The 22,866-nt window shown below is 38.1% G+C and overlaps 3 protein-coding genes across 6 annotated transcripts; 1 reads left to right on the top strand and 2 right to left on the bottom strand.

Annotated features, from left to right (window-relative positions):
* Positions 1–595: 595 nt before the first annotated feature.
* On the bottom strand, positions 596–4,702 carry LOC119996505 (nucleolar GTP-binding protein 1-like). Of its 2 annotated transcripts, none has more exons than XM_038843165.1 (3): positions 4,011–4,702; positions 1,332–3,368; positions 596–920 (listed from the first exon to the last, which is right to left on the bottom strand). In XM_038843165.1, the coding sequence occupies exon 2, from the start codon at positions 3,352–3,354 to the stop codon at positions 1,336–1,338; it is 2,019 nt and encodes a 672-aa protein (XP_038699093.1). In that variant the 5' UTR covers positions 3,355–3,368; positions 4,011–4,702; the 3' UTR covers positions 596–920; positions 1,332–1,335. The 2 variants fall into 2 exon arrangements, with proteins under 2 accessions (XP_038699093.1, XP_038699092.1); XM_038843164.1 differs by having other exon boundaries at positions 1,327–3,368.
* Positions 4,695–9,303, bottom strand: LOC119996506 (polyadenylate-binding protein RBP47B'). Of its 2 annotated transcripts, XM_038843166.1 has the most exons (10): positions 9,090–9,303; positions 7,883–8,366; positions 7,141–7,211; positions 6,936–7,066; positions 6,437–6,533; positions 6,281–6,332; positions 6,077–6,141; positions 5,840–5,998; positions 5,092–5,192; positions 4,695–4,996 (listed from the first exon to the last, which is right to left on the bottom strand). In XM_038843166.1, exons 1-10 carry the CDS (start codon positions 9,201–9,203, stop codon positions 4,906–4,908), a joined length of 1,365 nt encoding a protein of 454 aa, XP_038699094.1. In that variant the 5' UTR covers positions 9,204–9,303; the 3' UTR covers positions 4,695–4,905. The 2 variants fall into 2 exon arrangements, with proteins under 2 accessions (XP_038699094.1, XP_038699095.1); XM_038843167.1 differs by lacking the exons at positions 6,077–6,141; positions 6,281–6,332 and having other exon boundaries at positions 9,090–9,299.
* A 709-nt stretch (positions 9,304–10,012) lies between these two features.
* Positions 10,013–21,502, top strand: LOC119996112 (xanthine dehydrogenase 1-like). 2 transcript variants are annotated; one of them, XM_038842635.1, is made up of 14 exons: positions 10,013–10,431; positions 11,276–11,375; positions 11,485–11,593; positions 11,881–13,389; positions 14,224–14,466; positions 14,875–15,189; positions 15,888–16,127; positions 16,479–16,763; positions 16,884–17,105; positions 17,585–17,746; positions 18,353–18,487; positions 19,631–19,867; positions 20,186–20,359; positions 21,024–21,502. In XM_038842635.1, the coding sequence occupies exons 1-14, from the start codon at positions 10,308–10,310 to the stop codon at positions 21,264–21,266; spliced, it is 4,098 nt and encodes a 1,365-aa protein (XP_038698563.1). In that variant the 5' UTR covers positions 10,013–10,307; the 3' UTR covers positions 21,267–21,502. The 2 variants fall into 2 exon arrangements, with proteins under 2 accessions (XP_038698563.1, XP_038698564.1); XM_038842636.1 differs by lacking the exon at positions 10,013–10,431 and having other exon boundaries at positions 11,286–11,371.
* Positions 21,503–22,866: the final 1,364 nt, after the last annotated feature.

Raw genomic sequence — 22,866 nt, forward strand, 5'->3', positions numbered from 1 at the left:
CGAAAGCCTTCCACGGTCCCATGCGCACCATAACCTCACAACAATTAAACCAAATTCAAGCTTTGATTCTCATAACCCCACACCCCAAAACCCTGAATGAACTGCTGAAACTCCTAGGGAATTCAGCCACTCCACCAAATGCTTTTCTCCTCTACAACCAAATGCTTCACCACCAAACATAACAATTACACATTTGCTCAAGCCTTCAAGGCCTGCTTCGTGGCCCACTCGCAAGAAAAGGGCCTAGAGATCCATGCCTGGGTTGTCAAGTCGAGTCGACATATTATTCATCCACAACTCCTTGATTCATTTGTACGTGGCCCAGAACGAAATTTCCACTGCTTGGCGCTTGCTCCATTAATCTTCCACCGACGTCGTTTCATGGACTAGTATTATTTCTGGACTTTCTAAGAGCGGGTATAAAGAGGAGGCTGTGATTCATGGTTCTCTCCTTTCCAACTTATTTAGGTAGGAAATATTCAGAGTGGTCCGTCAAGTTACTAGCCATATTAGCTACATCTGAATCATGTTTACTGTGCAACTTCAAAGGTAAATATAAACCATGTCATTTCCACATTTTGACAGAGAAACAGAATGGAATCACAGAACGGAATCGAAAAGAACTGGCACTAAATACGGTTAAAGATACAACTTCAAACATCATAAAGTAAAGATTCAAAAAAAACACCCACAATACAACTTGCAGAAAATGCCTTCAAAGTTTTCTGCTGCCCATCAACGTTAAAAGCTGGAAAAAAAAAATAATACCCCCCCTCTCCTGATAATTGTGGAAAAACTTGCCTTTCCAACCAAGATCAGTCAGTGCTGCTGGACCAGCGAAGTCCAACACAAAACATACTTCCTCAACAGTGCACACAATTCCAGGCCTACGTATACATCTGCAAGAAAACCCACCATTCCTACAAGAAAAACAAAGAAAATTGACAACATTAGGAATGAGCATCTAGTCCTAGAAAGATACAAGTATGTTCCAAGACGTAAGATATGAATTGCATATCTGCTGCACTTGTTCATGTAAAATTGCTCAAATACTCAAATCTCAGTGTTGAGTGCACCAAGTGAATTGTTTTCTTTGCTATTCAACGTAGAAAATTTTCATGAATTTTTGAAACTATCAAATTAAAACCCAATTGACACCAAATGATACCAATGGGCACATAATAGATGGCCAATATATTTTAAACCTTCATGTGAAAATAATATTAGCACAATGCTCACTATTTCAGAAGAGGTAAATATAGCCAAGCAGAAGAAACTGCAAACAGAAAGCAAGGATCAACAATGAACAAATGCTAGCGTTAATACCTTACATATCTAGCGTCTATCAGTTTTTCCAGTGGAGCGTTTCCCAGAGAATAAATGCTTTGGCTTAAGTGTAGGAATAACTCTATCAGCCTCTCCACGACGAGCGTCCTTGTTCCTCTTCCTGACAGATTTCTTGGCAATTTTGATAGCCTTCACCTTCTGAGCAGAATCCTTGAATCCTTCTCCTGGTACAACCTCACTTGGAGGCCGTGACCTAGACCTAGACCTAGACATAGACCTAGACCTAGTACGCAGCTTCTTGTTTGGCTGGCCCACATCCATTGCATTATAATCATTGTTGCCTTCCCTGTCAAGTGATCTCCCCCTTTTGAAGCCCCTGCTGCGGGAACGACTAATTGCCCTAGCGGGATCAAGCCCCAAAGCTGATAGTTGTCTGCCCATTCTCTCTGCCGTGTATTTCCTATCCTTGTCAAATTTTCTTGGTACTGTGGGCCGACTCTCTGCAGTGCTTTTCTTCATCCTATGCTGTTGAATGAGCAAGCTTTTCTTTTTCCTGATCTCAGCCAGTGCTGCTTGTTCTTCTGGGGTCAACTCCTTGCCATCCATCTCAAAATCGTCATCATCCTCCTCTGCCTGCCGAATACCTTCTTCTTGTTCCAACTCCTCGAGTCTCTGTAAGATATCAGGATCCACAAAGTCGTACACATTGTGACCATCAAGAATTTCTGGCAGGATGTCTTCTTTCCACTCATCATTAGCTAAAATGTAATTTTTCCTCAAATTAGCAGCATATACACCAGCACCACCATTCTCATCCTCCAGATCCTTTTCAGTTTTCCTCTTCTCCCTCTCTGCTGCTTGCTTGGCTTCAGCTTCCAAAACAGCCTGAGGTATGCAAGGTGGCCTTTCCCTCTGATCACGTGGCTTCGGTATGGCAACGTGAAATCTGTTTAAACAGTCATTCATCTTTTTGGACTTCATTTTCAATTCCACTCTCTGATCCAATAATCTCTCACATGCGGCATTCTTTACCGAGATTACCCCCTCCTCAGTCAAAGTGCTCATGGTCAGCAGCACACCCTCACCCTCTGCAGACTCACCTCCTTGACCTACTAGAGTCTTCATGGCTTCGGCCTTCATCTCCATGACCAACTTCATGTCTTCCTCTGAAATCCCTTCCAGAGGCAGCAAATCAGTCTTGTTGCAGACGATTATCAACGGTTTGTTCATAAAAAGAGACTTGATGCTGTCAAAAAGAGCAGCCTGCTGTGCAATGCTGTAGCCACAAGACCCTGAGATGTCCAAGAAGAACAATACAGCAGCTCGCAGATGAGCCAGAGCTGTAATGCTGCACATCTCAATAATATTATGATCCTCAAATGGCCGATCAAGAATCCCGGGAGTATCAATCACTTGATATCTAAGATACTTATAGTCCGTATGACCTACAAATAGCGACTTTGTGGTGAAAGCATATGGCTGGACATCTACATCTGCCCTTGTGATCTTGTTGATGAATGAACTCTTTCCAACATTTGGATACCCACATATTAGGATTGTCCGAGTATTTGGATCAATTGAAGGCAGCCTTGCCATGTGTTGCCTGATCTGCTCTAAATATGCCAAGCTGGGCCCAATTCTCTTTATCACAGTGCACATGCGCCCAAGAGCAGCAACCTTCAGACATTTGCATCGGTATAACGAATCTCCATATTTCAACATTTTTACATAGTCTTTTGCAATCTTGCTGATAACATTCCTTGCAGTGTTTACTTGGCCAAGTGCAAGCTTGTAATGGTCTTTGTTGTAGAGAACATGAAGAAGATCACCATAGAATGGATGGATATCGTCTAGGCGAGGGAATTCATCAATTATGGTAGAAAGCTTCTCGTGAAAATTCTGTTGGGTATACTTTACTTTACGCATGTAAAACTGTCGGAGTCGGGAAATGGCATATCCCTTGTGGACAACAGTTGGTGTCTGCCTCTGTGTGCGAGAAAGGATGATATCAATGAAGTCCTTCCCATTCGGGACCACCGTAATCTTCTTAAAATTGTATTGCACCATCCTTATATATCAACCTGTCACATATATAATAAATCAAACAAGTTAAAGCTGTACATTATAATAATCCTTTGCCCGCAATTACATCTCAGCATTAACCAAAAAGATAACTTCTATTCATACAGTTAAGACTATACCGGGCTCTTCTTAATAATGGACGCAGCCAAAAAAAAATTGAATCTATTGATGTAAAGGGGCGTACGCACAGGTGCATATACGTAAGAAGCTAATAACATCAAGCAAAGGCACAAACACGGAAAAAGCAAAATGCTTGGATACTTTGAAGGAGCAGTTTTGAATGCTTTCGAGGATTCAAAAGATCCAAGAAAAGAGTTAATCGCCTGAATTTCAAATTCTGATACAAAAAACAGAAAATTCTTCCACAGAAAAATACTAAAAATATTATATTTATATTATATTATGCGAAGAATTGGTAGATTTGACGACAGAGATCAAATCAGCTCCCACCCAGTCAAAAACCCAGCAACAGAAAAACGCCAAGAACAAAACAAGTATATATAACTTTCAGTACATGATCGAAATCTACAGCTAAGGTGAAAGCAAAAAGAAATCTAAAATACGTAAACTCGTGATCTATGGTATGAGCTTTGCAGTCTCAAATGTATAATTAATCATCCCTTGAGAAATTGAGAGCCTACCGTGATCCTTGGATTCCTTTTGGCGATCCTAGTACCGACTAGGGTTTAAGAGAATGGCGATGTATGAGAGCGAAGAAAGAGACAAAGGAGGTATTATGTAGGGTTTAGGTTATTTAATTATTTTTGCCATTGTTTTTCCAATGACGAAAAGGACCTTCAATCTATCTTCTATGACCAAAAGGCCCCTAAAACTGCTACCCACTAATTGATTGATGGGAACAATGCTGCTGAGACTTGAGACTAGACTCTCTCTCGCTCACTTCCTTCCCAAGCTGAGCAGACCCCAAATCACAAAGCTCTTTCACAGACCACCCTGCATTGACATTGACGTCCATGGGGGCGGCAGTAATGGTCGTATGGGCAACTTAAATCCTTTGGAAATGAAGGGCATCTGTGTGTACAAAACAGCTACGTCATAATCTAAGCATGTCTAAGCTGCTGCCAACATGGTGCTAATCTTGCTTAGGCATAGTCGACAAAGTTAGCAAATTCATATGAATACCTCAAGTCAAAGCTCAGAGAGTAAGAACTGTTGTTTTCGTTTGTATTCTCACTAATAACTTGACCTTCTATGTCAAACAACTGGTGTAATACGATAACACCAAAGGCAATGCCGCACAATTGGGTAGCAATAATTGTAAAAACCAGTTTTACTCAGACCTTGTCCATACAAACCAGAAAAAAGGCTCCATGCTCACGAAACGAAGTATATAATCTGTTTCTACTTTCTCTAGACTGCACTATTCCTTTGTGCTGAACTGAAAGCACATCAAACCAGCAGAAGCATATCCTCATTTTCTTGAGCCCTTTGTCACGGACTCAATACATGCCACCGTCAGCCACAGATGAGATATGACAGAAAGTCATAACATCAGCCAATAAATTATGGAGATGGTTAAGCGTGTGGAGAAAGTGACGAGGTTCTCAGCCATAAGGGTTGGCCTAAAATCGCCCTTCCATGAATGGAAAGATAAGCAGCATTTAACCTAGCAATCAAAGTCCAAAATCCATTGTAAATGTTAGCCAAGAAACTACAAAAATATAGTCCTTAAATTATATGGCAATAGTGGAGGGGACTCACTTGTCAACATCAGGTGTGGCCAAGGGGTCATATGACTCCTCTCTTTGCTCTACAACAGGCAGAGCACCAGCCATAGCCGTCATATCTTGAACACCTTCAACCTAAAAGAATAGTCCATTTATTATCAATTTCAAGCAATTGACAACTGCCATATCCTAAACTTAAAGCCATGGAGTGCATGTCAGCCTCATAATGAAAATCACAAATTTTCACATGGCTAAGTGTCCAAATTACCCTGTCAAAGCAAAATTAAAGGCCTAATAGAAATGTTTTATCAACGCAATTGGCAAAAAGGCCAGGATTATCACGACATTTGTGGCCCCATGTACCAGGTGGCTCATTATTAGTATGGAGTTATATGCATGGATTGCACGTCTTCTTTTTCCCAATCAACAAGAGGAAGATTTTATGCAAATAGGAAATTTTTTATTTTTCCTCTTAATGAGCAGTATGATAGTACTTATTCAGGGGTATATGAAAAGTATAACTTCCAAAATTACTGTTCATACATATTTTCGATATCCTGATTATGGAAGAATAAATGACTCCTTTTTTTAACTTTGCAGTTTACGGTGAACTTCAGAACTGTTTCATGCCTAATTTCTTTCTACAATTTTCTTTACTAATGTCCTGCACCATTTCGATACTGGACATAGCTCTAACCATTTCCGCCATATTCCAAGAATCCACATGGAAAAACAATTAGACGATCAATATCACAGGAATAAACAACATTATAATGCCTTGCCTGCTGAGGATACTGCGCATAACCAGAATATGCACCATATGCATATAAAGATGGATCTTGAGCAGCCCCATAAGCATATGGATCATAGCCCTGTCCGTATCCGTAATAAGCGCTCCACTGACTTGGATCTACTTGCTGACCCCAGACGCCAGATAAGTCCTACAAAAAGTCAGCGCCATATACATCGTGTATAAATAATGTATAGAATTGAAACTGCTCATGAAATGTGACCAGTACCATGAATATTTTCTGACCATACGTTGCATTTATCCACAGGATTATGCCTATCAGTGAAGCACAACCTATGAAGCATGTATTGAAAATCCAGATGATGAAAAATGCTTATGAGTTCTGACCCTTTACAAGCTCCTAGCTGCAGATGTTTTCTAGCAGTAAAAATCAGCTTACTATGCACATACAGGTCCATTAATAGCATCTTACCCCAAATCCAAAAGCTAACAAGTTCACCACTATTGTCAGAAACTATAGTCATCTGCAGATTCTTAAAAGGAAGATATATTACAGAATATGCAGACAGAAAAAAAAAGAAAGTCATAAGTCCTAACTCCTAACCCCTGGATCGAAGTGAAAACTTACCTGCTTTGCTGTTGGGCTCCGACCCCAAGATATGCGAACAACTTGTTGACCTATCATATTTCCCTGCATCCTTTGGATGGCTTCTTCAGCAGAAGTCCTGAAATGACAAAAGTTCCAAAAAAAAAAAGTCAGACACCCAAGGAACATAGGAAAAGAGAAGGTACATAACATTTGACTACCATACATTATAAAGTAAATCCAATTTGACTATTTCCACGACAGCCCTTCCAAATCCCTTTGTCCTACGCATTTATTTAGTTCAGCTTGTCTAAATGGAAAATACAGATCAAATAATAGGATGAAAATTGATCATAGGAAAACATTTCAGCTCAAATAGTAGTGTCATGTGCTTAATGAGGAAACTAAATATGAAAAAAGAAAACATCACCGTGAGAAAAAAAAAAGCATTGAACAAAGCCAATCATTGTTATACACTAAATAAACCTAGTTACAAACCATTCAAAACCATGTCATAAGAAAAAAAGAATAATGAACAAACCTATTTCCAAACTGTACGAAGCCACATCCTTTGCCCACAGGGATCTTGACATACATAATCTCCCCAAATTGTAAAAAGATTTGCTTCAATTCTTCTTCCGTGACATTGGGATCCAGGTTACCAACAAATATCTGCAATAAAATAAAATACTCAAGAGAAATAAATGATCCATAAATCACAAAAGACTTGAATTCACCCGACTTACTGTTGTATTATTAGTGTCATTATCAACCGGAAGCACAGGTGGAGTGGCATAGGCTGGAACTGGATATACAGCTGCAAAGCAAACCACTGAAGTGATAAGCACATATTTTGAGAATTGATCAATATGGAAGTTTAAGAAGCCAGTTGAAGCATATAACTTATGCTTCTGATCTTTTACACATGCACATTATGAATATGAAAACTCATTATAAACCAGTAGCACGAAAACTAATTTATTGCATGCTTCTTTGCTTCCCATTTTTCTTTTCTTTCTGTTTATTAAGTTTATCAATTCTTGAGTTATGAAGAATTGGTATTTAATAATTTTCCATCCTCAATATCACTCCTTCCAATGTATTCTTTCTGCTTGATCAGAACTCTGACCCCATATGAATGGCATAAATCCATAATTACCTTACAAAACAATCTCTCTGAGTTTAAAAAAAAGGGACTCCTATAAACACATACGCACATACATAAAAACATACCTTTATGCCTCAAAAAAATTTCACTGCACAAAGATATATCTGCCTTATGTAAAATGTTCAAATATAACTCCTACCCTTTCAGTAATCAAATTGAAAAGAAACGAATGAACCTCCTGCTCGAAATTAATTAAAAAAAAAAGTTTTTTTCAAGACCATGAACATAATAGAGTGAATAAAAAAGATCTTAGGAAAAGAATATAAGCAAGTAATAAAAAACTATAGGAGTTCTGCAGAAATTAATGAAATGCAAATGACCTTTTGCGACAGCAAACTGCGGTTGAAATCCAGTGGTCTTCTTTGGTGTTGCTGCACTAATACGCATGGGCCTAGTCGAGCAATAGACACCATTCATTTCAGTCATAGCACGATTTCTTTCATTCTCATCAGAAAATTTAACGAACCCATATCCCTTTGAACGCCCCGTATTTGGATCAGTCACAACCTTCGCTCCTCTGACGGATGGATATTGAACCCGGAAGGTTTCTTGCAAGAGGTAATCCGTGACATCGGGAGCTAAATCCCCCACGAATATGGAATGCTCAGGCCCTGCGTCAGGACGCCTTTCGCCAATCCCAAAAGAAGCCCAATTTAACCTGAAAGTTTGTTCAGTCCCAGGCATTTGTGTCCCATTGTACATCTGAAGAATCCTCTCTGCTGCTGCATGAGACACAAACTCCACAAACCCATAACCCTCTGGCTGCCCAGTGATTTTGTTACGAATGACTTTCACTGAAATTACCTGCATTGCATATCAACTTTAGATTTCATGAGTTCCATCTTTTTCAGCATAAAGCTATGGATTATGAGGCAGTAAAAGAAAAGGTATCAGCAATAGCAGTATCTGGACCATCTAATATTCATAGAAACTCGCTCCCTTCTTTTTTAAGATGAATAACAGATGCAGTCAATTGTTCGTTGTTAAGGTTGGCATTGCTTGTCGTTTGGAGAATTACTCAGGTTTTCTTTCTCGTTATGATTGAACAATTTGAGAAGATGCAGTGATAGCAATCAGAAAACATTCATATGTGATATTCAATGTTGTCCACTGTACAAAAATAACACATAAACCAGTGCTGGTCTCCCTGTGTTTGCAGTTTGCGCACACAAAAAGGATATGCAAACTAACAGGGGAGGCTGACTATGAGATATGCATTGAAAAATTTCCCTAGAATTGGCAAAACTTACCCTTCCATAGGTAATTAATAAACAAATTATCTTAATGTTCGCACAAAGAAAAGGGTTTATCCAAGTTCCTTTTTTGAAACCAAATTATGCTAAACTGCAATCTAATGTCTAGAATATTATTTGAATACTATCTCCCCGTCCCTCACCGTATATTCACAAATATTACCACGAATAGCAGAAGAAAATTGTAAGAGAAAAATCAATATGAACGAATTACACATAGCACAACTACGCAGACGCAGACACATACAGAACAAGAGGGGATAGAGAAGGAGACCTCGCCGGTGTGAGCGAAACAGGAATTAAGATAGGCCTCATCGATCCAGTACTGCAAATCCCCGATCCAGAGGGTTCTCACTTCTTCTAAGGTCGCAGGTTGATGATGCGCCATTGCTCGCAATCTCTCTCTCCTTCTCTTTCGCGCTTTCCACGATTTGGGGTTTTGCTTCCCTTTGTGCTTGATATCTAATTTTCTCAAGTTTTAATCCTCGCCGCAGGATCAATCAAGAGCCGAATGTACCGCTAGTTATTTTCTTCAAGTTTTATTTATTTATATTAGGGTTTTTACCGGAATAGTTGCTCTATGGGCTTGGGACCATATTTTCTTGGGCTTTTGTTTGCCAGTGTGGGCTTGGCTTAGACGACCAAGCTGTGTTCTCCCAATGACTATTTTACAATCAATTACAATTTTTCATGTTACATAGATTTATAGATAAAATAATAGTTATATTTTATAAGTAGGTAGTATTACTCAATGAGTAAATATTTATTTTAGTCATCGAAAGATATGACATATTTAAAATAAATAATCGTGTGATATTGTTAAAATTAAGTGATCTCTAAATTACATTTCTACAACTCTATTAGTTGGGTTACATGTTTGCATATAACAAACAAACTGTCATAAAAAATATTTTTTAAAAAAAATCAATGAGATTGTCTGTCAGACCCCCAGTCCATTATATATAGAAGTTGTTGGCCGTTAAACAGGATTTCAAATCTATGTTTCATTGTTAACAATAAGTGATTGGTGCTCATAAACAAACAAAAAAAGAAGAGGTGACTGATTGATGGGCCAACATGGCTCACTTAAACTGCGTGTCGGATTCACTGAGCCCACATGCTTATTGGCCCATTTACATTTCTAATCCTTATCCAAGTACAATACATTGCACCGGAGCCGAAACAATGATGGATTGAAACATCGGAAATGTTGCAGTTGATTCAAATGAATGGATCCTTGCCTTTTTGTGCTATTTCTTTCTTTCTGTTCTTTGTCTCATTCCAATTTTTCTTTAATTTTTCCCAACAATTTACACGTGAACAATCCGGACGAGAATATATATCAAGGACAGATTCACCGCGTTAGAAGTCAGAGGACACTGTGTTTGTCTGCTACCTTTTTTTGTCTTTTTCATTCATTTGACGGTTGATGTAATCTGCGTTTGTTTCGATAAGTAATATACGTGATCAGGAATCAAAAGGAGAATCGAAGATGGGTTCGTTGAAGGAACAAGAAGTGGGGAAGCTGGAAGAGGAGGCAGTCTTGTACGTCAATGGAGTTCGCAAAGTGTTGCGTGATGGACTTGCCCACTTGACTCTTCTCGAGTATCTTAGAGGTAATCATAGGATTCTTGTTTGAAGGTTTTCTGGGACCAACTCACAGCAATATAGCTGGGTTTGGTTGTATTGTGTTCGGGTCAGGCTATTCATTGAGTCAGGCTAATCCAATCAATGAATATTAAGTTGCTTTGGTTTGATTGGGAAGTGGTTTTGTCTGATTTGACGTATGAATCAATGGCTGTTGAATAATCATGAATCTTATTTGTTGTGGATGATTTTGAGTGCGTTTTTGAAGTATATGTCTCTTAGATAATGGCACAAGAAGAAGAAAAAAAAGGTGAAAGTTTTGAATTTTGAACCCGTCTGAGTTAGATATTTTGTGAGTTTTCTATTGATACATTAATGAATCAATTTGTGCTTGTTGGACTTAATTAATATATTGATAGGATTTTGTGGAGGACATTGAAATTTTTGTGTATCATAAGAATCGATAACAGAGAGAAGAAGTTTTGAGGAGTTTGTGTTTGTGTTCTGTTTAATGTTCACCAACTTGATCCTTTTACCTCAGGATCCCAAGAAGACCACTGAAATTAAGTTTTTGAGCCTCATTTTGTTATTAGCATAAGCAGAATTTGTCCAGTTATGATTCTGTTCACTAATTCAGTTTCTGTATACTACCATATATGGAAATATTGTTCATTGAGTTTCTTCTGTTCTCGCTATTTTCCCTTTATATTGTGTACCTACTCAAATTTTAAATCCCCCCCCCCCCCCCCCCCCGATTATCACCCAGTTCCATGGTCATTGTATGATGGAATCTCTTGGGTTTCTATTGTTAAATCCTAATTGTTGACCAGTTTGTTTGTTTTTGGAACCGATTATTGACCAATTTGTTAATAGACATCGGCTTGACTGGGACAAAGCTTGGATGTGGTGAAGGTGGTTGTGGGGCTTGCACTGTGATGGTGTCTCAGTATGATAGAAGTTTGAAGAAATGTGTGTGAGTCCCTCTTCCACTCTAGCTCATCTTTTCATCTATGGATGTTGCTTTTATATTGCACTTTGCTCAAGTAGAAATGTTGGTCATTACTGAATGATTTTTTTTACAGGCATTATGCTGTGAATGCATGCTTGGCTCCACTGTATTCCTTTGAAGGGATGCATGTGATCACAGTGGAGGGACTTGGAAACCATAAACGAGGCTTGCACCCAATACAAGTAAGTGCTGCTTTTTTATGTTGGGGCTTCATGTTGGTATGGTTGTAGAAGCAACTCATATAAAAATTTATCGCCAATGATTGTCAAATAAAATTGTGTCTGCTCATGAAGGTATTGTGTTTATAAAATGTTCCTAAAGTGAGTATTATTTAACTGAATTATGCGTCACATGTGATTCTTAATAGCATAGTTATGTATCTTAAAGTTTCGGTCTTTTGTTGGTCAAATTTGCAGTTCTTAGTTAGTTAATGTGGTCCTTGACTAAGTCTATTTTGTGATATTATCAGGAATCTATGGCTCTTTCTCATGGCTCCCAATGTGGATTTTGCACCCCTGGTTTCATTATGTCAATGTATGCACTTTTAAGATCTAGCCAAACGCCTCCCAGTGAAGAGCAAATTGAAGAATGCCTTGCAGGAAACTTGTGTCGATGCACCGGTTATAGACCAATTGTTGATGCATTTCGAGTTTTTGCCAAGACGGATAATGTCCTATATACCAATACGTCCTCACTAGATTCTCGAGGAGGTGACTTTATCTGCCCTTCTACTGGTAAGCCATGTTCATGTGGATCAAAAACTCTTAATGATACAAACACCTGTGAAGGACGTAATGCTGGTGGCAACAGATATGAACCTGTCTCCTACAGTGAGATAGATGGAAGCAAGTATACAGAAAAAGAGCTTATTTTTCCTCCCGAGCTCTTGTTAAGAAAATTGACGCCCTTAAATTTGAATGGATTTGGGGGGCTTAAGTGGTTTCGACCCTTAAAGCTTGAACATGTGCTGGAGTTAAAAGAGAAATACCCAGATGCTAAGTTTTTAGTGGGTAATACCGAGGTTGGAATTGAAATGAGGTTAAAGAGAATCCAGTACAAGGCTTTGGTCTCTGTTACACGTGTACCTGAACTCAATATCCTGAAAGTCAATGATGATGGCATAGAGATAGGTGCTGCAATAAGACTAACTGAACTTCTACAGATTTTCAGAAAGGCAGTAATTGAGCGTGCTGCTCATGAAACATCATCTTGTAAGGCCTTCATTGAACAACTAAAGTGGTTTGCTGGGACGCAGATAAAAAATGTTGCATCTATTGGAGGAAATATATGTACAGCCAGTCCAATATCCGACTTGAACCCACTGTGGATGGCTTCAAGAGCGATGTTTCGAATCATCGATTGCAAAGGGAATATTAGAACAACTCTGGCGGAGAATTTCTTTCTGGGCTATCGTAAGGTGGATTTGTCTAGTAATGAAATTTTACTCTCGGTTTTATTACCCTGGACTAGGCCTCTTGAGTATGTGAAAGAATTTAAGCAGGCTCATCGTAGGGATGATGACATTGCAATTGTAAATGCTGGAATGCGTGTTTGTCTCGAAGAAAAGGGGGATGCATTGGTTGTTTCAGATGCATCAATTGTCTATGGTGGGGTAGCTCCTCTGTCGTTGTCAGCAAGAAAAGTAAAAGAATTTCTGATTGGGAAAAATTGGGGCCAGGAACTATTGCGGGGTTCTTTGAAAGTCTTACAAGCGGACATCTTCCTTCACGAAGATGCTCCTGGAGGAATGGTTGAGTTCAGGAAATCCTTAACACTTAGCTTCTTCTTCAAGTTTTTCCTATGGGTTTCGCACCACATGAATGACAAGAAACCCATCAAGGGAAGTCTACCTTTGACTCATTTGTCGGCTGTTGAACCATTCCACAGACCATCAGTTATAGGAAGTCAGGACTATGAAATCATGAAACATGGAACATCTGTTGGCTCTCCTGAGGTTCATCTCTCATCAAGACTTCAGGTACGTATATTTTGATACCAGGTCATATTACTGGAAAACGTAGTTCAAGGTAGGGTTGTTGGTCTTTGTTGTTTTGAGTTTCTAATAGAATCATATAATTGATAGGGTCGTACCTATTTCTTGCCTTATTTGTTTTGCATCATGTAAAATAAGGAGACCGTATATATGTAGAATTGACAAGGTTATGCACTTGGGCTGAATCATGTATCTGAGAAGAATTTTAGTTTCTGGCCTCAAGTAATCTGTATGTAACAGTAATTCTACTATTGTGTGCGTTCTCGTGTTATGAATGTGCATTTTGAATGCTAGACTAGTAACCTTTTTGCTCATATAGTGTGAATCTGTCTGTAAGCAGCTACTGATTTTTCTGTTTGCCTGTCTTCTAAATGTTACCCTTCCCTTTCTCTATTTCAAATCAATTTCATCAGGAGAAAGGATAAATCTTTTGGTTGTATGTGCTCATGCATGCGCATGCAAGGAATAGTGCTCTTCCATCCATGTCATCTTTATGTCCTAATGCTAACTCTATGTTTCTGATTTTCTTTCCATTGTATCTTGGATGAGTTTTAATAGGAATAGGCAGACCCATGGAGAAGCTAATGGTTTTATCTTTAACTTATACCTTCCACCTTACCTTTGGTTACTTGAACACTCGTCATATATTGACTTCATGTCTGCTATTCTTCTTTTATAAGGATTCTACCGGTCTACCTTAATGATTAATTTTATTTTTCTCTCATATATCGATCTATTTTTCATTTAATGATATGTTTAGTTCTTTAACTGCCCAAAGTAAAACATGACATTCGCTGTTGACATGATAACTTTCTTTAGGTTACAGGTGAAGCCGATTATGCTGATGACATTGCAATGCCTCCTAATGGGTTGAATGCTGCATTGGTATTGAGCAGAAAACCTCATGCCCGAATACTTTCAATAGATTATTCAGCAGCCGAATCTTCACCTGGGTTTGCGGGTATATTTCTTGCCAAAGATGTACCAGGAGATAATCATATCGGAGCTGTTATTGCCGATGAGGAACTATTTGCTTCACAGATTGTCACTTGTGTAGGTCAGGTAAGTGGTCTGTTGCATGAAGTTACTTTCATCTTCTTCTTTTTTAATACTATGCATGCAAACCATCTTTGCCTGGTTCATATAGTGCATTTGTGTGCTTTGTGAAACTCAGGGTTGCAGTTATGTCATTGAGTCTTCTGATGAATAGATCTCATCAATGGCAGAGTTATGACATACTTGTGTGATTGAGGAATTTGCTCGTAAAAATTGAGGCACATGGCTTGAGAAAATGTTGAAGATAATCTTATTACTGTAGTAAAACTGATTCATGCCAAATGCAGGTGCATAGAAAATGAATATATTACATGGTCTTGTGGATGAGTCTAGCTGAGATTTTGCATGGAAATTCTTATATTTGCTTATTGTATTTCCTTTCCGATGTAATGATCAACTGGGTGTTTTCTGCAGGTCTTAGGGGTGGTTGTTGCTGATACACATGAAAATGCAAAATTAGCAGCGAGAAAAGTCCATGTTGAGTATGAAGAGCTTCCAGCAATCTTGTCTATAGAGAAAGCAATTGATGCTAAGAGTTTCCATCCTGACACAGAAAGATGTTTGAGAAAGGGTGATGTTGATCTCTGTTTTAAGTCAGGTCAGTGCGACAAAATCATTGAGGGTGAAGTCCATGTGGGTGGCCAGGAACACTTTTACTTGGAGCCTCAAAGCAGTTTAATTTGGACAATAGACAGTGGCAATGAAGTTCATATGATTTCATCCACCCAAGTAAGCTTTACTCTCGCATGGTTCCTAACATGTTATCTCCTATCTTGTTCAGGTTCTGAAAATTATCTCCTATCTTGTTCAGGTTCTGAAAATGTGCATGACCACCACTCCCTTGTAACTGAACTTTTTCTTGTAACTAGCCCTCTTTGTGTACTATCGGATGGCACCCCCTTGGTGCCTTTGTTAATAGAATTCTTTTTGCTTCTCAAAACAAAATGTCATCACCAACCCAGGTTGTGGGTTTAACTAGGCTGATTAAGAGTTGATAGGAATGCTCAATTTTAATTGACTCTGATAAAATTTAGCCACTTCTACAAATTAGTGGTGGGAGCTTCATATCCTGAAGGAATGGTTGAGGAATCATATGATGGCATATGATAAATTCCGGAAATCCCAATTTTCTTAATAACTCGTCAACCGCTCCTTAGGAGGGAAAAGGTGATGGTGAGAGAGGAAGCTGTAGCTGAGACAGATACCTAGGGATAGGGAGGGTTATCTGGGAAATGTTTTAAGAGAGGAGAGAGAACTTCAAGAGACCACATGTCCAATCTTGTTTGTCGAACTTTTACGGCCTTTTGAGACCTAGTTGGCTCTTGAATACCTATGCCAATCAAAATGGATGTAGCATGGCAGTTACTCATTTTTCAATGAAGTTTCTCTTTTGTTATTGCTGTGTCACACTGTCATTCTCTATGCAGGCCCCTCAAAAGCATCAGAAATATGTTTCTCATGTTCTTGGTCTTCCAATGTCCAAAGTAGTCTGTAAAACTAAACGAATTGGGGGCGGCTTTGGTGGCAAGGAGACAAGATCAGCTTTTATTGCGGCGGCGGCTTCTGTACCCTCTTACCTGTTGAATCGTCCTGTAAAAATCACATTAGATAGAGACATAGACATGATGATTACTGGACAGCGTCATAGTTTCCTTGGAAAGTACAAGGTATTATCTTTGTTCCCTTTTCAGTTAAATTTTGCGGTCACGAGGTCCAATTTTGTGATTTGGCATCTAACTCTTACATTAAAAGGCCCTTTTCTATAAGGGGGCTCCATATCTTAATGTGTATCTGATTTAATAATTTTATAATCTTTCAACTTTGAGTGCTCAAAATGAAGTTGTAGTATACTAATGGATTATGTGACCGCTTATAATATACTTTTCCCTTTTTCTATGATCATATCGAAAATCCTGATCAAGTCTTACTTTACAAAGTAGATCAAAAGATGAGCTAGGGAGTACATTTCTTGTTACTTAATTTTGGATAAATTTGATACCCTAAAATTACTTTTATAGGTTGGGTTTACAAATGAGGGAAGGTTACTCGCGCTGGATCTTCAAATCTACAACAATGCTGGAAATTCATTAGATCTGTCTCTTGCTATACTTGAACGTGCTATGTTTCACTCGGATAATGTCTATGAGATACCAAATATGAGGGTTATGGGAAGAGTTTGCTTTACTAATTTTCCAAGTCACACTGCCTTCCGAGGATTTGGAGGTCCTCAAGGAATGCTTATAGCTGAGAACTGGATTCACAGGATAGCTGTTGAACTTCATAAAAACCCAGAAGAGATAAGGGTAATTTGCCTGGTTATGTCAATTTGGCGTTCCTTTTATTATTCCTGCAGTTCGCAAAAAATATCCTTATTCATTTTGTCATCTTCTGCCACTGACTTTGTAAACTGAAATCCTCTTCAGGAAATAAATTTTCAGACTGAAGGGGCAATTTTACATTATGGCCAGCAACTTCAACACTTTACACTACCCCCACTTTGGAATGAACTGAAGCTATCATGCAACTTTGTGGAGGCTCGCAAAGGAGCTGAAAAGTTCAACCTTCAGAATCGGTGGAAGAAGCGTGGAGTTGCCATGGTTCCAACAAAGTTTGGCATATCCTTTACCGCAAAGTTCATGAATCAGGTAAAGTTTTTTTCTGTTCATATTTGTATAATTGAATATATAGTTGTCGTTGGTGCATATTAAAACTCATTATACAAGAATATTTGTTTAGTTGATTGTCGTTCAATGATAATTGTTGTAATCCGCTGAATGAGGTATCACAAACTGGGCTATCATTTATCACCTTTGCAAGTGACATGTGTTTTGGCTTCTTCTTTTTATCTTGATTATATTTATATATATCTCCGTGTCTTTGTGGGTGTGTTTATGGCTTGATTTGGAAATATTTCTGGCTGATACCACGGGTCTGTCAACAGATACCGTTTTTACCCAATTAATCTCTGTATTGTCTGCTTGTTATTATTGCGGGTTTTTTTCATCAGTCTTACTGCTTGTATCGTTAATGTGGCAAGGCAACTGATTTTTCTTATTGCAACTTACTACCTCCTTTCAATTGATGTATATATCTGCAATTTAAAGGTACCTCATCATCATTGTAGGCAGGTGCACTTGTTCATGTTTATACAGATGGAACTGTTTTAGTTACACATGGAGGAGTGGAGATGGGGCAAGGCCTACATACTAAAGTTGCTCAGATTGCTGCTTCAGCTTTCAATATCCCTCTCTCTTCTGTATTTATATCAGAGACGAGTACTGATAAGGTGATAAATCAAATTTGTTCTTTCTGATGCTCTGCCACCTTGAGAACATTTGTGGGACCTTTGAATCTCATAATTAGTTGTGCCTCTTTCAAAGTCCCTGGACTTCTAGCTCTTGTCATTTCCAGTTTCTTTTTCAACTTCAATTGATGTGCGCCTTGCAGCCTCAGTTTAGACTTTAGAATCATCGTAGAGTAATACTCTTGGCATATTTCTTCTTGTTCTACATTCCATATGATTAGCAAATGCAAATATCCATCCTTATTTTCAGTTGGGCCAACCTGGCCTGTGTTTTTGTGTGTGCTTATTTTGAATGATCTAACAGAATGCCATCAATTAAATTATAATACTTGGTTTCATTTTTTTATTATGGCCTACGTCCACTTTCTTGAATATTTCTTGGGAATTCTTTTCAATGCTCCTTATACTTGATCCTCATTTCTTCATGCTGCTAATGTAGTGTTATGAGGGTTTCCTGTTTTGCCTCTTGTATAATCAGTACGTATTAAAATTTGAAATATGTGTGCTTATAGAGATACGACATTGAATTCTGTCACTGCTATAAGATGATTCAGATTACCCTGGGTGATGTGTTTGCTACAAATTCAGGTTCCTAATGCCTCTCCCACAGCAGCTTCTGCGAGTTCTGATATGTATGGAGCTGCAGTTTTGGATGCATGTGAACAGATAATAGCAAGGATGAAGCCTATTTCTTCAACGCATAATTATACATCTTTCGCAGAGGTAGCCTTATCTTGATATCTTCCTTGTTTCCACGTATTTTGCTACATATTATCCTTTTCTGTCAGCTTCATTAACTGTAAAATTTCTCCCTTCACCAAAGTTCAAATGTCAATCTATTCTTTTTTGATCGGTTATTTAAAAGCTTAATGGTAACTTATAAATGTTTACAAGAACATGAAATCAAAGCAATTCACCTAAATACATAATTATGATTCTAAATGTGTCAGTTAGTCTTTCAGTTTTCTTAATGTAAAAGAAAGCGCGTAGTATTCGTGTATCTTCGATTCTTCATAGCATTATGGCTTTTGGAAATATATACAATGGAGTGTTAAGAGTGACACACATATCTTTAAGTACCAGCTTGCTTGCAAGAATGTTGTGCATTTTGAGTTGGAGACCTTCTATCTGGTAACTCCTATTTTGAAGATCTGTACAGCTGGATTTTCAAGCCTTTTTTTTTTTGTTTCATTACAATATTTACTATTTTTTCTGCCCCTGTTTATTTATTGAATGGTCACAAGTCTTATAATCTGATGTTTTCTTTTTAGTTTCATTTGTCTCTCGTTGTTTTCTGATATTGAAACTCTTAAACATTGTGACAAAGATTGTTTTGATATGATTAACTAAGGACAAGATATTTAATCTGATCCTAACCGTGCTTTAGTCCCAGTCTCGGGGTAAACCATAGGTTTTACAGCATGCTAAGGCATCTAGGTGGAGGATCTTCTAATTGTTCCAACCAACGCTTCATCTACCCTATCAATACTAAATTTTGCCTAGAGCCTGCTCACCCGTGCATGCAAGAAAAGAATCTGAAATATCTTTGTAGTATCTGATTAAATCTATACTCAAGAAAGATAATGGTGTATTTTAAGGAGAGCAAATCATATATATAGGAGGTGATGGTAAGAATTGGTACTATTTTCCTATAAAAAGTCAAAAGATTTTGAGAACAACCATGCTGGTTGGATGAGGTGCTTTGGGGCTGTGATAGCTGGTCAGATGAAAGTTTTACAAAACTTTTTATTGTCCTAGTTATTTACTGTTTATGATAACAAATGTTTATGGTAGCCTCCTATGTTTGTTATGTTACAATGAACTATTTAGTACATGGGGAAACAATACCTTTTTATTTATTTGCAGCTGGCAACTGCATGCTACGTGGAGAGAATAGACCTTTCTGCCCACGGATTTTACATTACTCCAGATATTGGATTTGATTGGAAAGAGGGTAAAGGAATTCCATTTAGATACTTCACCTACGGGGGTGCATTTGCGGAGGTTGAAATTGACACATTGACGGGAGATTTCCACACTAGGACGGCAAATATTATCTTGGATCTTGGATATTCTCTCAATCCTGCCATTGATGTTGGACAGGTGCTTCTTTTTCTCCACTTTTCTTACCATTATGAACTTTTTTTGAACATTGTAAGCATATTTTTTTGAATGCTGTGTTTTACAAGTTCTGGGGTGGAGGACCAGTTTGATTTGGCCTTCGTACATTTCACTGGTGTTCCTCCTGCCTGGGATCCGTGTATGATTTTAGTGCAATTTGATTTATTGCATCTTGCTTCTGTTAAGACGACGGTTGTTCTATTGTTAGATTCTATATGATTCATACGTTAGTGTTTTTAGCTTATATGTCTACACCATAATCTTCAAGCAAAATACTCTGCAAACTCCAATTTCATGCAGATTGAAGGGGCATTTATACAAGGCTTGGGTTGGGTCGCTCTGGAGGAACTTAAGTGGGGGGATGCAGCTCACAAGTGGATCCCACCTGGTTGCCTGTATACATGTGGACCTGGAAGTTACAAAATACCTTCCATAAATGATGTCCCATTCAAGTTCAATGTTTCACTCCTGAAGGTATATTTTCAAAAAACCACTTTGCGGTTATCAGAAATACTTAAATGCCTTTGATGCTCCGATTTTGATACTACGATCTAACACAGCCTGATTTCTATCATTCGGAATTCTCACTTTGATGCTTAAGAACACACTTAGGGGGTTTGAAACTGGGTCATAAATTGGGGATATGAAAATAAGGGTTGGGCTGTCTGGCAAGACATAATTTGTCTATTTTATGTGAAGTTGGCACTGCAAAAGGGTAATTGCTAAATTTTATGACAGCATAATTTGATTTTGAGACACTTCCTTCTTGTCGACTATTAAAATTTCTATCCACTTGGCTGATGTTAACTCAAAAATGGCCAATGTGGATGCTAGGAGCCGTGTCAATAGCCTTACCGGAAGGATTGAGTCGCACCACTTCAGCTTAGCTTCATTCAAATCTCTTTATACAAAGATTAATATAGTATAATTGACTAAGTCGTGGTTAATCTTATGGAGAAGTTATGTTCTGACTTTTATTTTGCTTTATGGATCTCTATATTATTTTAATAGTGTCAACCAAATGCTAAGGCCGTCCATTCATATCATTGAGCAAGTTGTAGTTTTATCTTGTAAATGTAACCAAATGTTTTGTTCTAACTTTTCTTTTCGTTTAATCTGTCGCAATGTCAATTAACAGGGTCATCCAAACGTAAAGGCTATTCATTCATCGAAAGCTGTGGGCGAGCCTCCATTTTTCCTGGCTTCAGCAGTCTTCTTTGCCATCAAGGATGCTATCATGGCTGCAAGAGTAGAAACCGGACATAATGAGTGGTTCCCTCTTGATAATCCAGCAACACCTGAAAGAATCCGCATGGCTTGTTTAGATGAATTTATCACGCCATTTGTGGGCGCTGATTTCCGCCCCAAACTTAGCTTTTGATATGCTGGTGGAACTCTAGCTCATAACAATATTTGTAATGGACAATGCTTAAATCAGCACAATGAAGTTGATGTATTGGAGAAGTGTTGAGATGGAAGTAACCAAATTACTTCCAAATGTCCTGACATAAATACTGCTTGGTTCTCTTTAAGATTTCCAGTGCCACAGTACATTCTGAAGAGAGTTGATGCACAAGTTTCTCTTTTGATAATGTTTGTAGTATGTATCTTGGAATCTGTTCATGGGTATTAACAGACTTTTCTTGAAGGCGCAAGTAAATGAAGAACCATTCAGTAGAGCCTGATCGAGCCAGTATGTTCACTAATTGCTCAGTATGAATATGTTAATGCTTAAAACTTGCAATTAGCTTTGAATTCGTCTGGTTTTAACTAAAATTAGGTCAAAGAGGGTTCTGATTTCTGCAAATTAATCTTACTAAACTACATGTTGAGAACCAGGGGTGACAGCAAATGGAAGATCCTTCAAAGTAAAATGGTATGAGTATCAATTGGCCCTATTCTTCTCTTCATGAAGTTCTTGTGAAATCTTTATGATTGCTTCTTATCTCTGCATTATTAATGGAGAAACGATTGCATAATCAAGTAAATAAACAATTACAAGTGTAACCATAAAAATTATGTTCCCCCGCCTCCACCTTATATTTACAAGTCTCCACCACGTCCTCCATATATATACAAGTCTCCACCACCTCCACCTTATGTCTACACATCTCCTCGACCTCCACCTCCACCTCTACCCTATGTCTACAAATCTCCACCACCACCGCCATCCTATATCTACACATCTCCCCCGCCTCCACCTTACTGATCATATGAAGATACATATATATGGTGTCCATATTCTTCAAGGATGAAAAATCAAAACATTATAGATAAATCTCCAAAATAACATTAATGGTGCTAAAGCTGGCCAATTTTAATTTCTTACAGCAGGATCTTTAGTAATGCCATTATGTAAAGTTTATTGAATTTGTATATTGATTGATCATTTCAACTTTTCAATCCTCAATCATCATTCTTAGAATCATCTTCCTACTAAATGACCATTCCAATATTGATCCATTCTCAGTGGTATAAGTTTAAATGGTTGGAGAAGCTTATCCAAAAATAAATAAAAAGGGAAGAATAGGTGACAGCTGGGAAGGTGGGATGTAACGGCTAGTTTGTGAAATGAAAGCAAACCAGGGACATTCCACCATTATTGATCTATCAATCATATCATACCACCTTAATTAATCATCACAATTAGCCTCATTACCTTACACTCCAAATCATTAACAAATATGGGGGAAAGAACCTGATAAACATAATTGGGGGAAATAATTGTTCGATGAAAATATTTTTCATTAATTAGTATTAGAGAAAATTAATCACATGGTTGCTCACACAAAAAATAATTGGAAAATCACATGATCACCTGATTTACAACAATACAACGTTAAACAATTTTATTGTTTATCCTAAATTCAGAAAATTAATAAATTATTATTGTACTGAATCTACTGACAGCGAAACGTCTTTGTCGGTCCAAGTGCTGACGTCAATTTCACATTGAGACACCAAGTATTGCGGTTACGCCA

The sequence above is a fragment of the Tripterygium wilfordii genome, chromosome 4, assembly GCF_013401445.1.
Source record: "Tripterygium wilfordii isolate XIE 37 chromosome 4, ASM1340144v1, whole genome shotgun sequence".
Taxonomy (NCBI): domain Eukaryota; kingdom Viridiplantae; phylum Streptophyta; class Magnoliopsida; order Celastrales; family Celastraceae; genus Tripterygium; species Tripterygium wilfordii.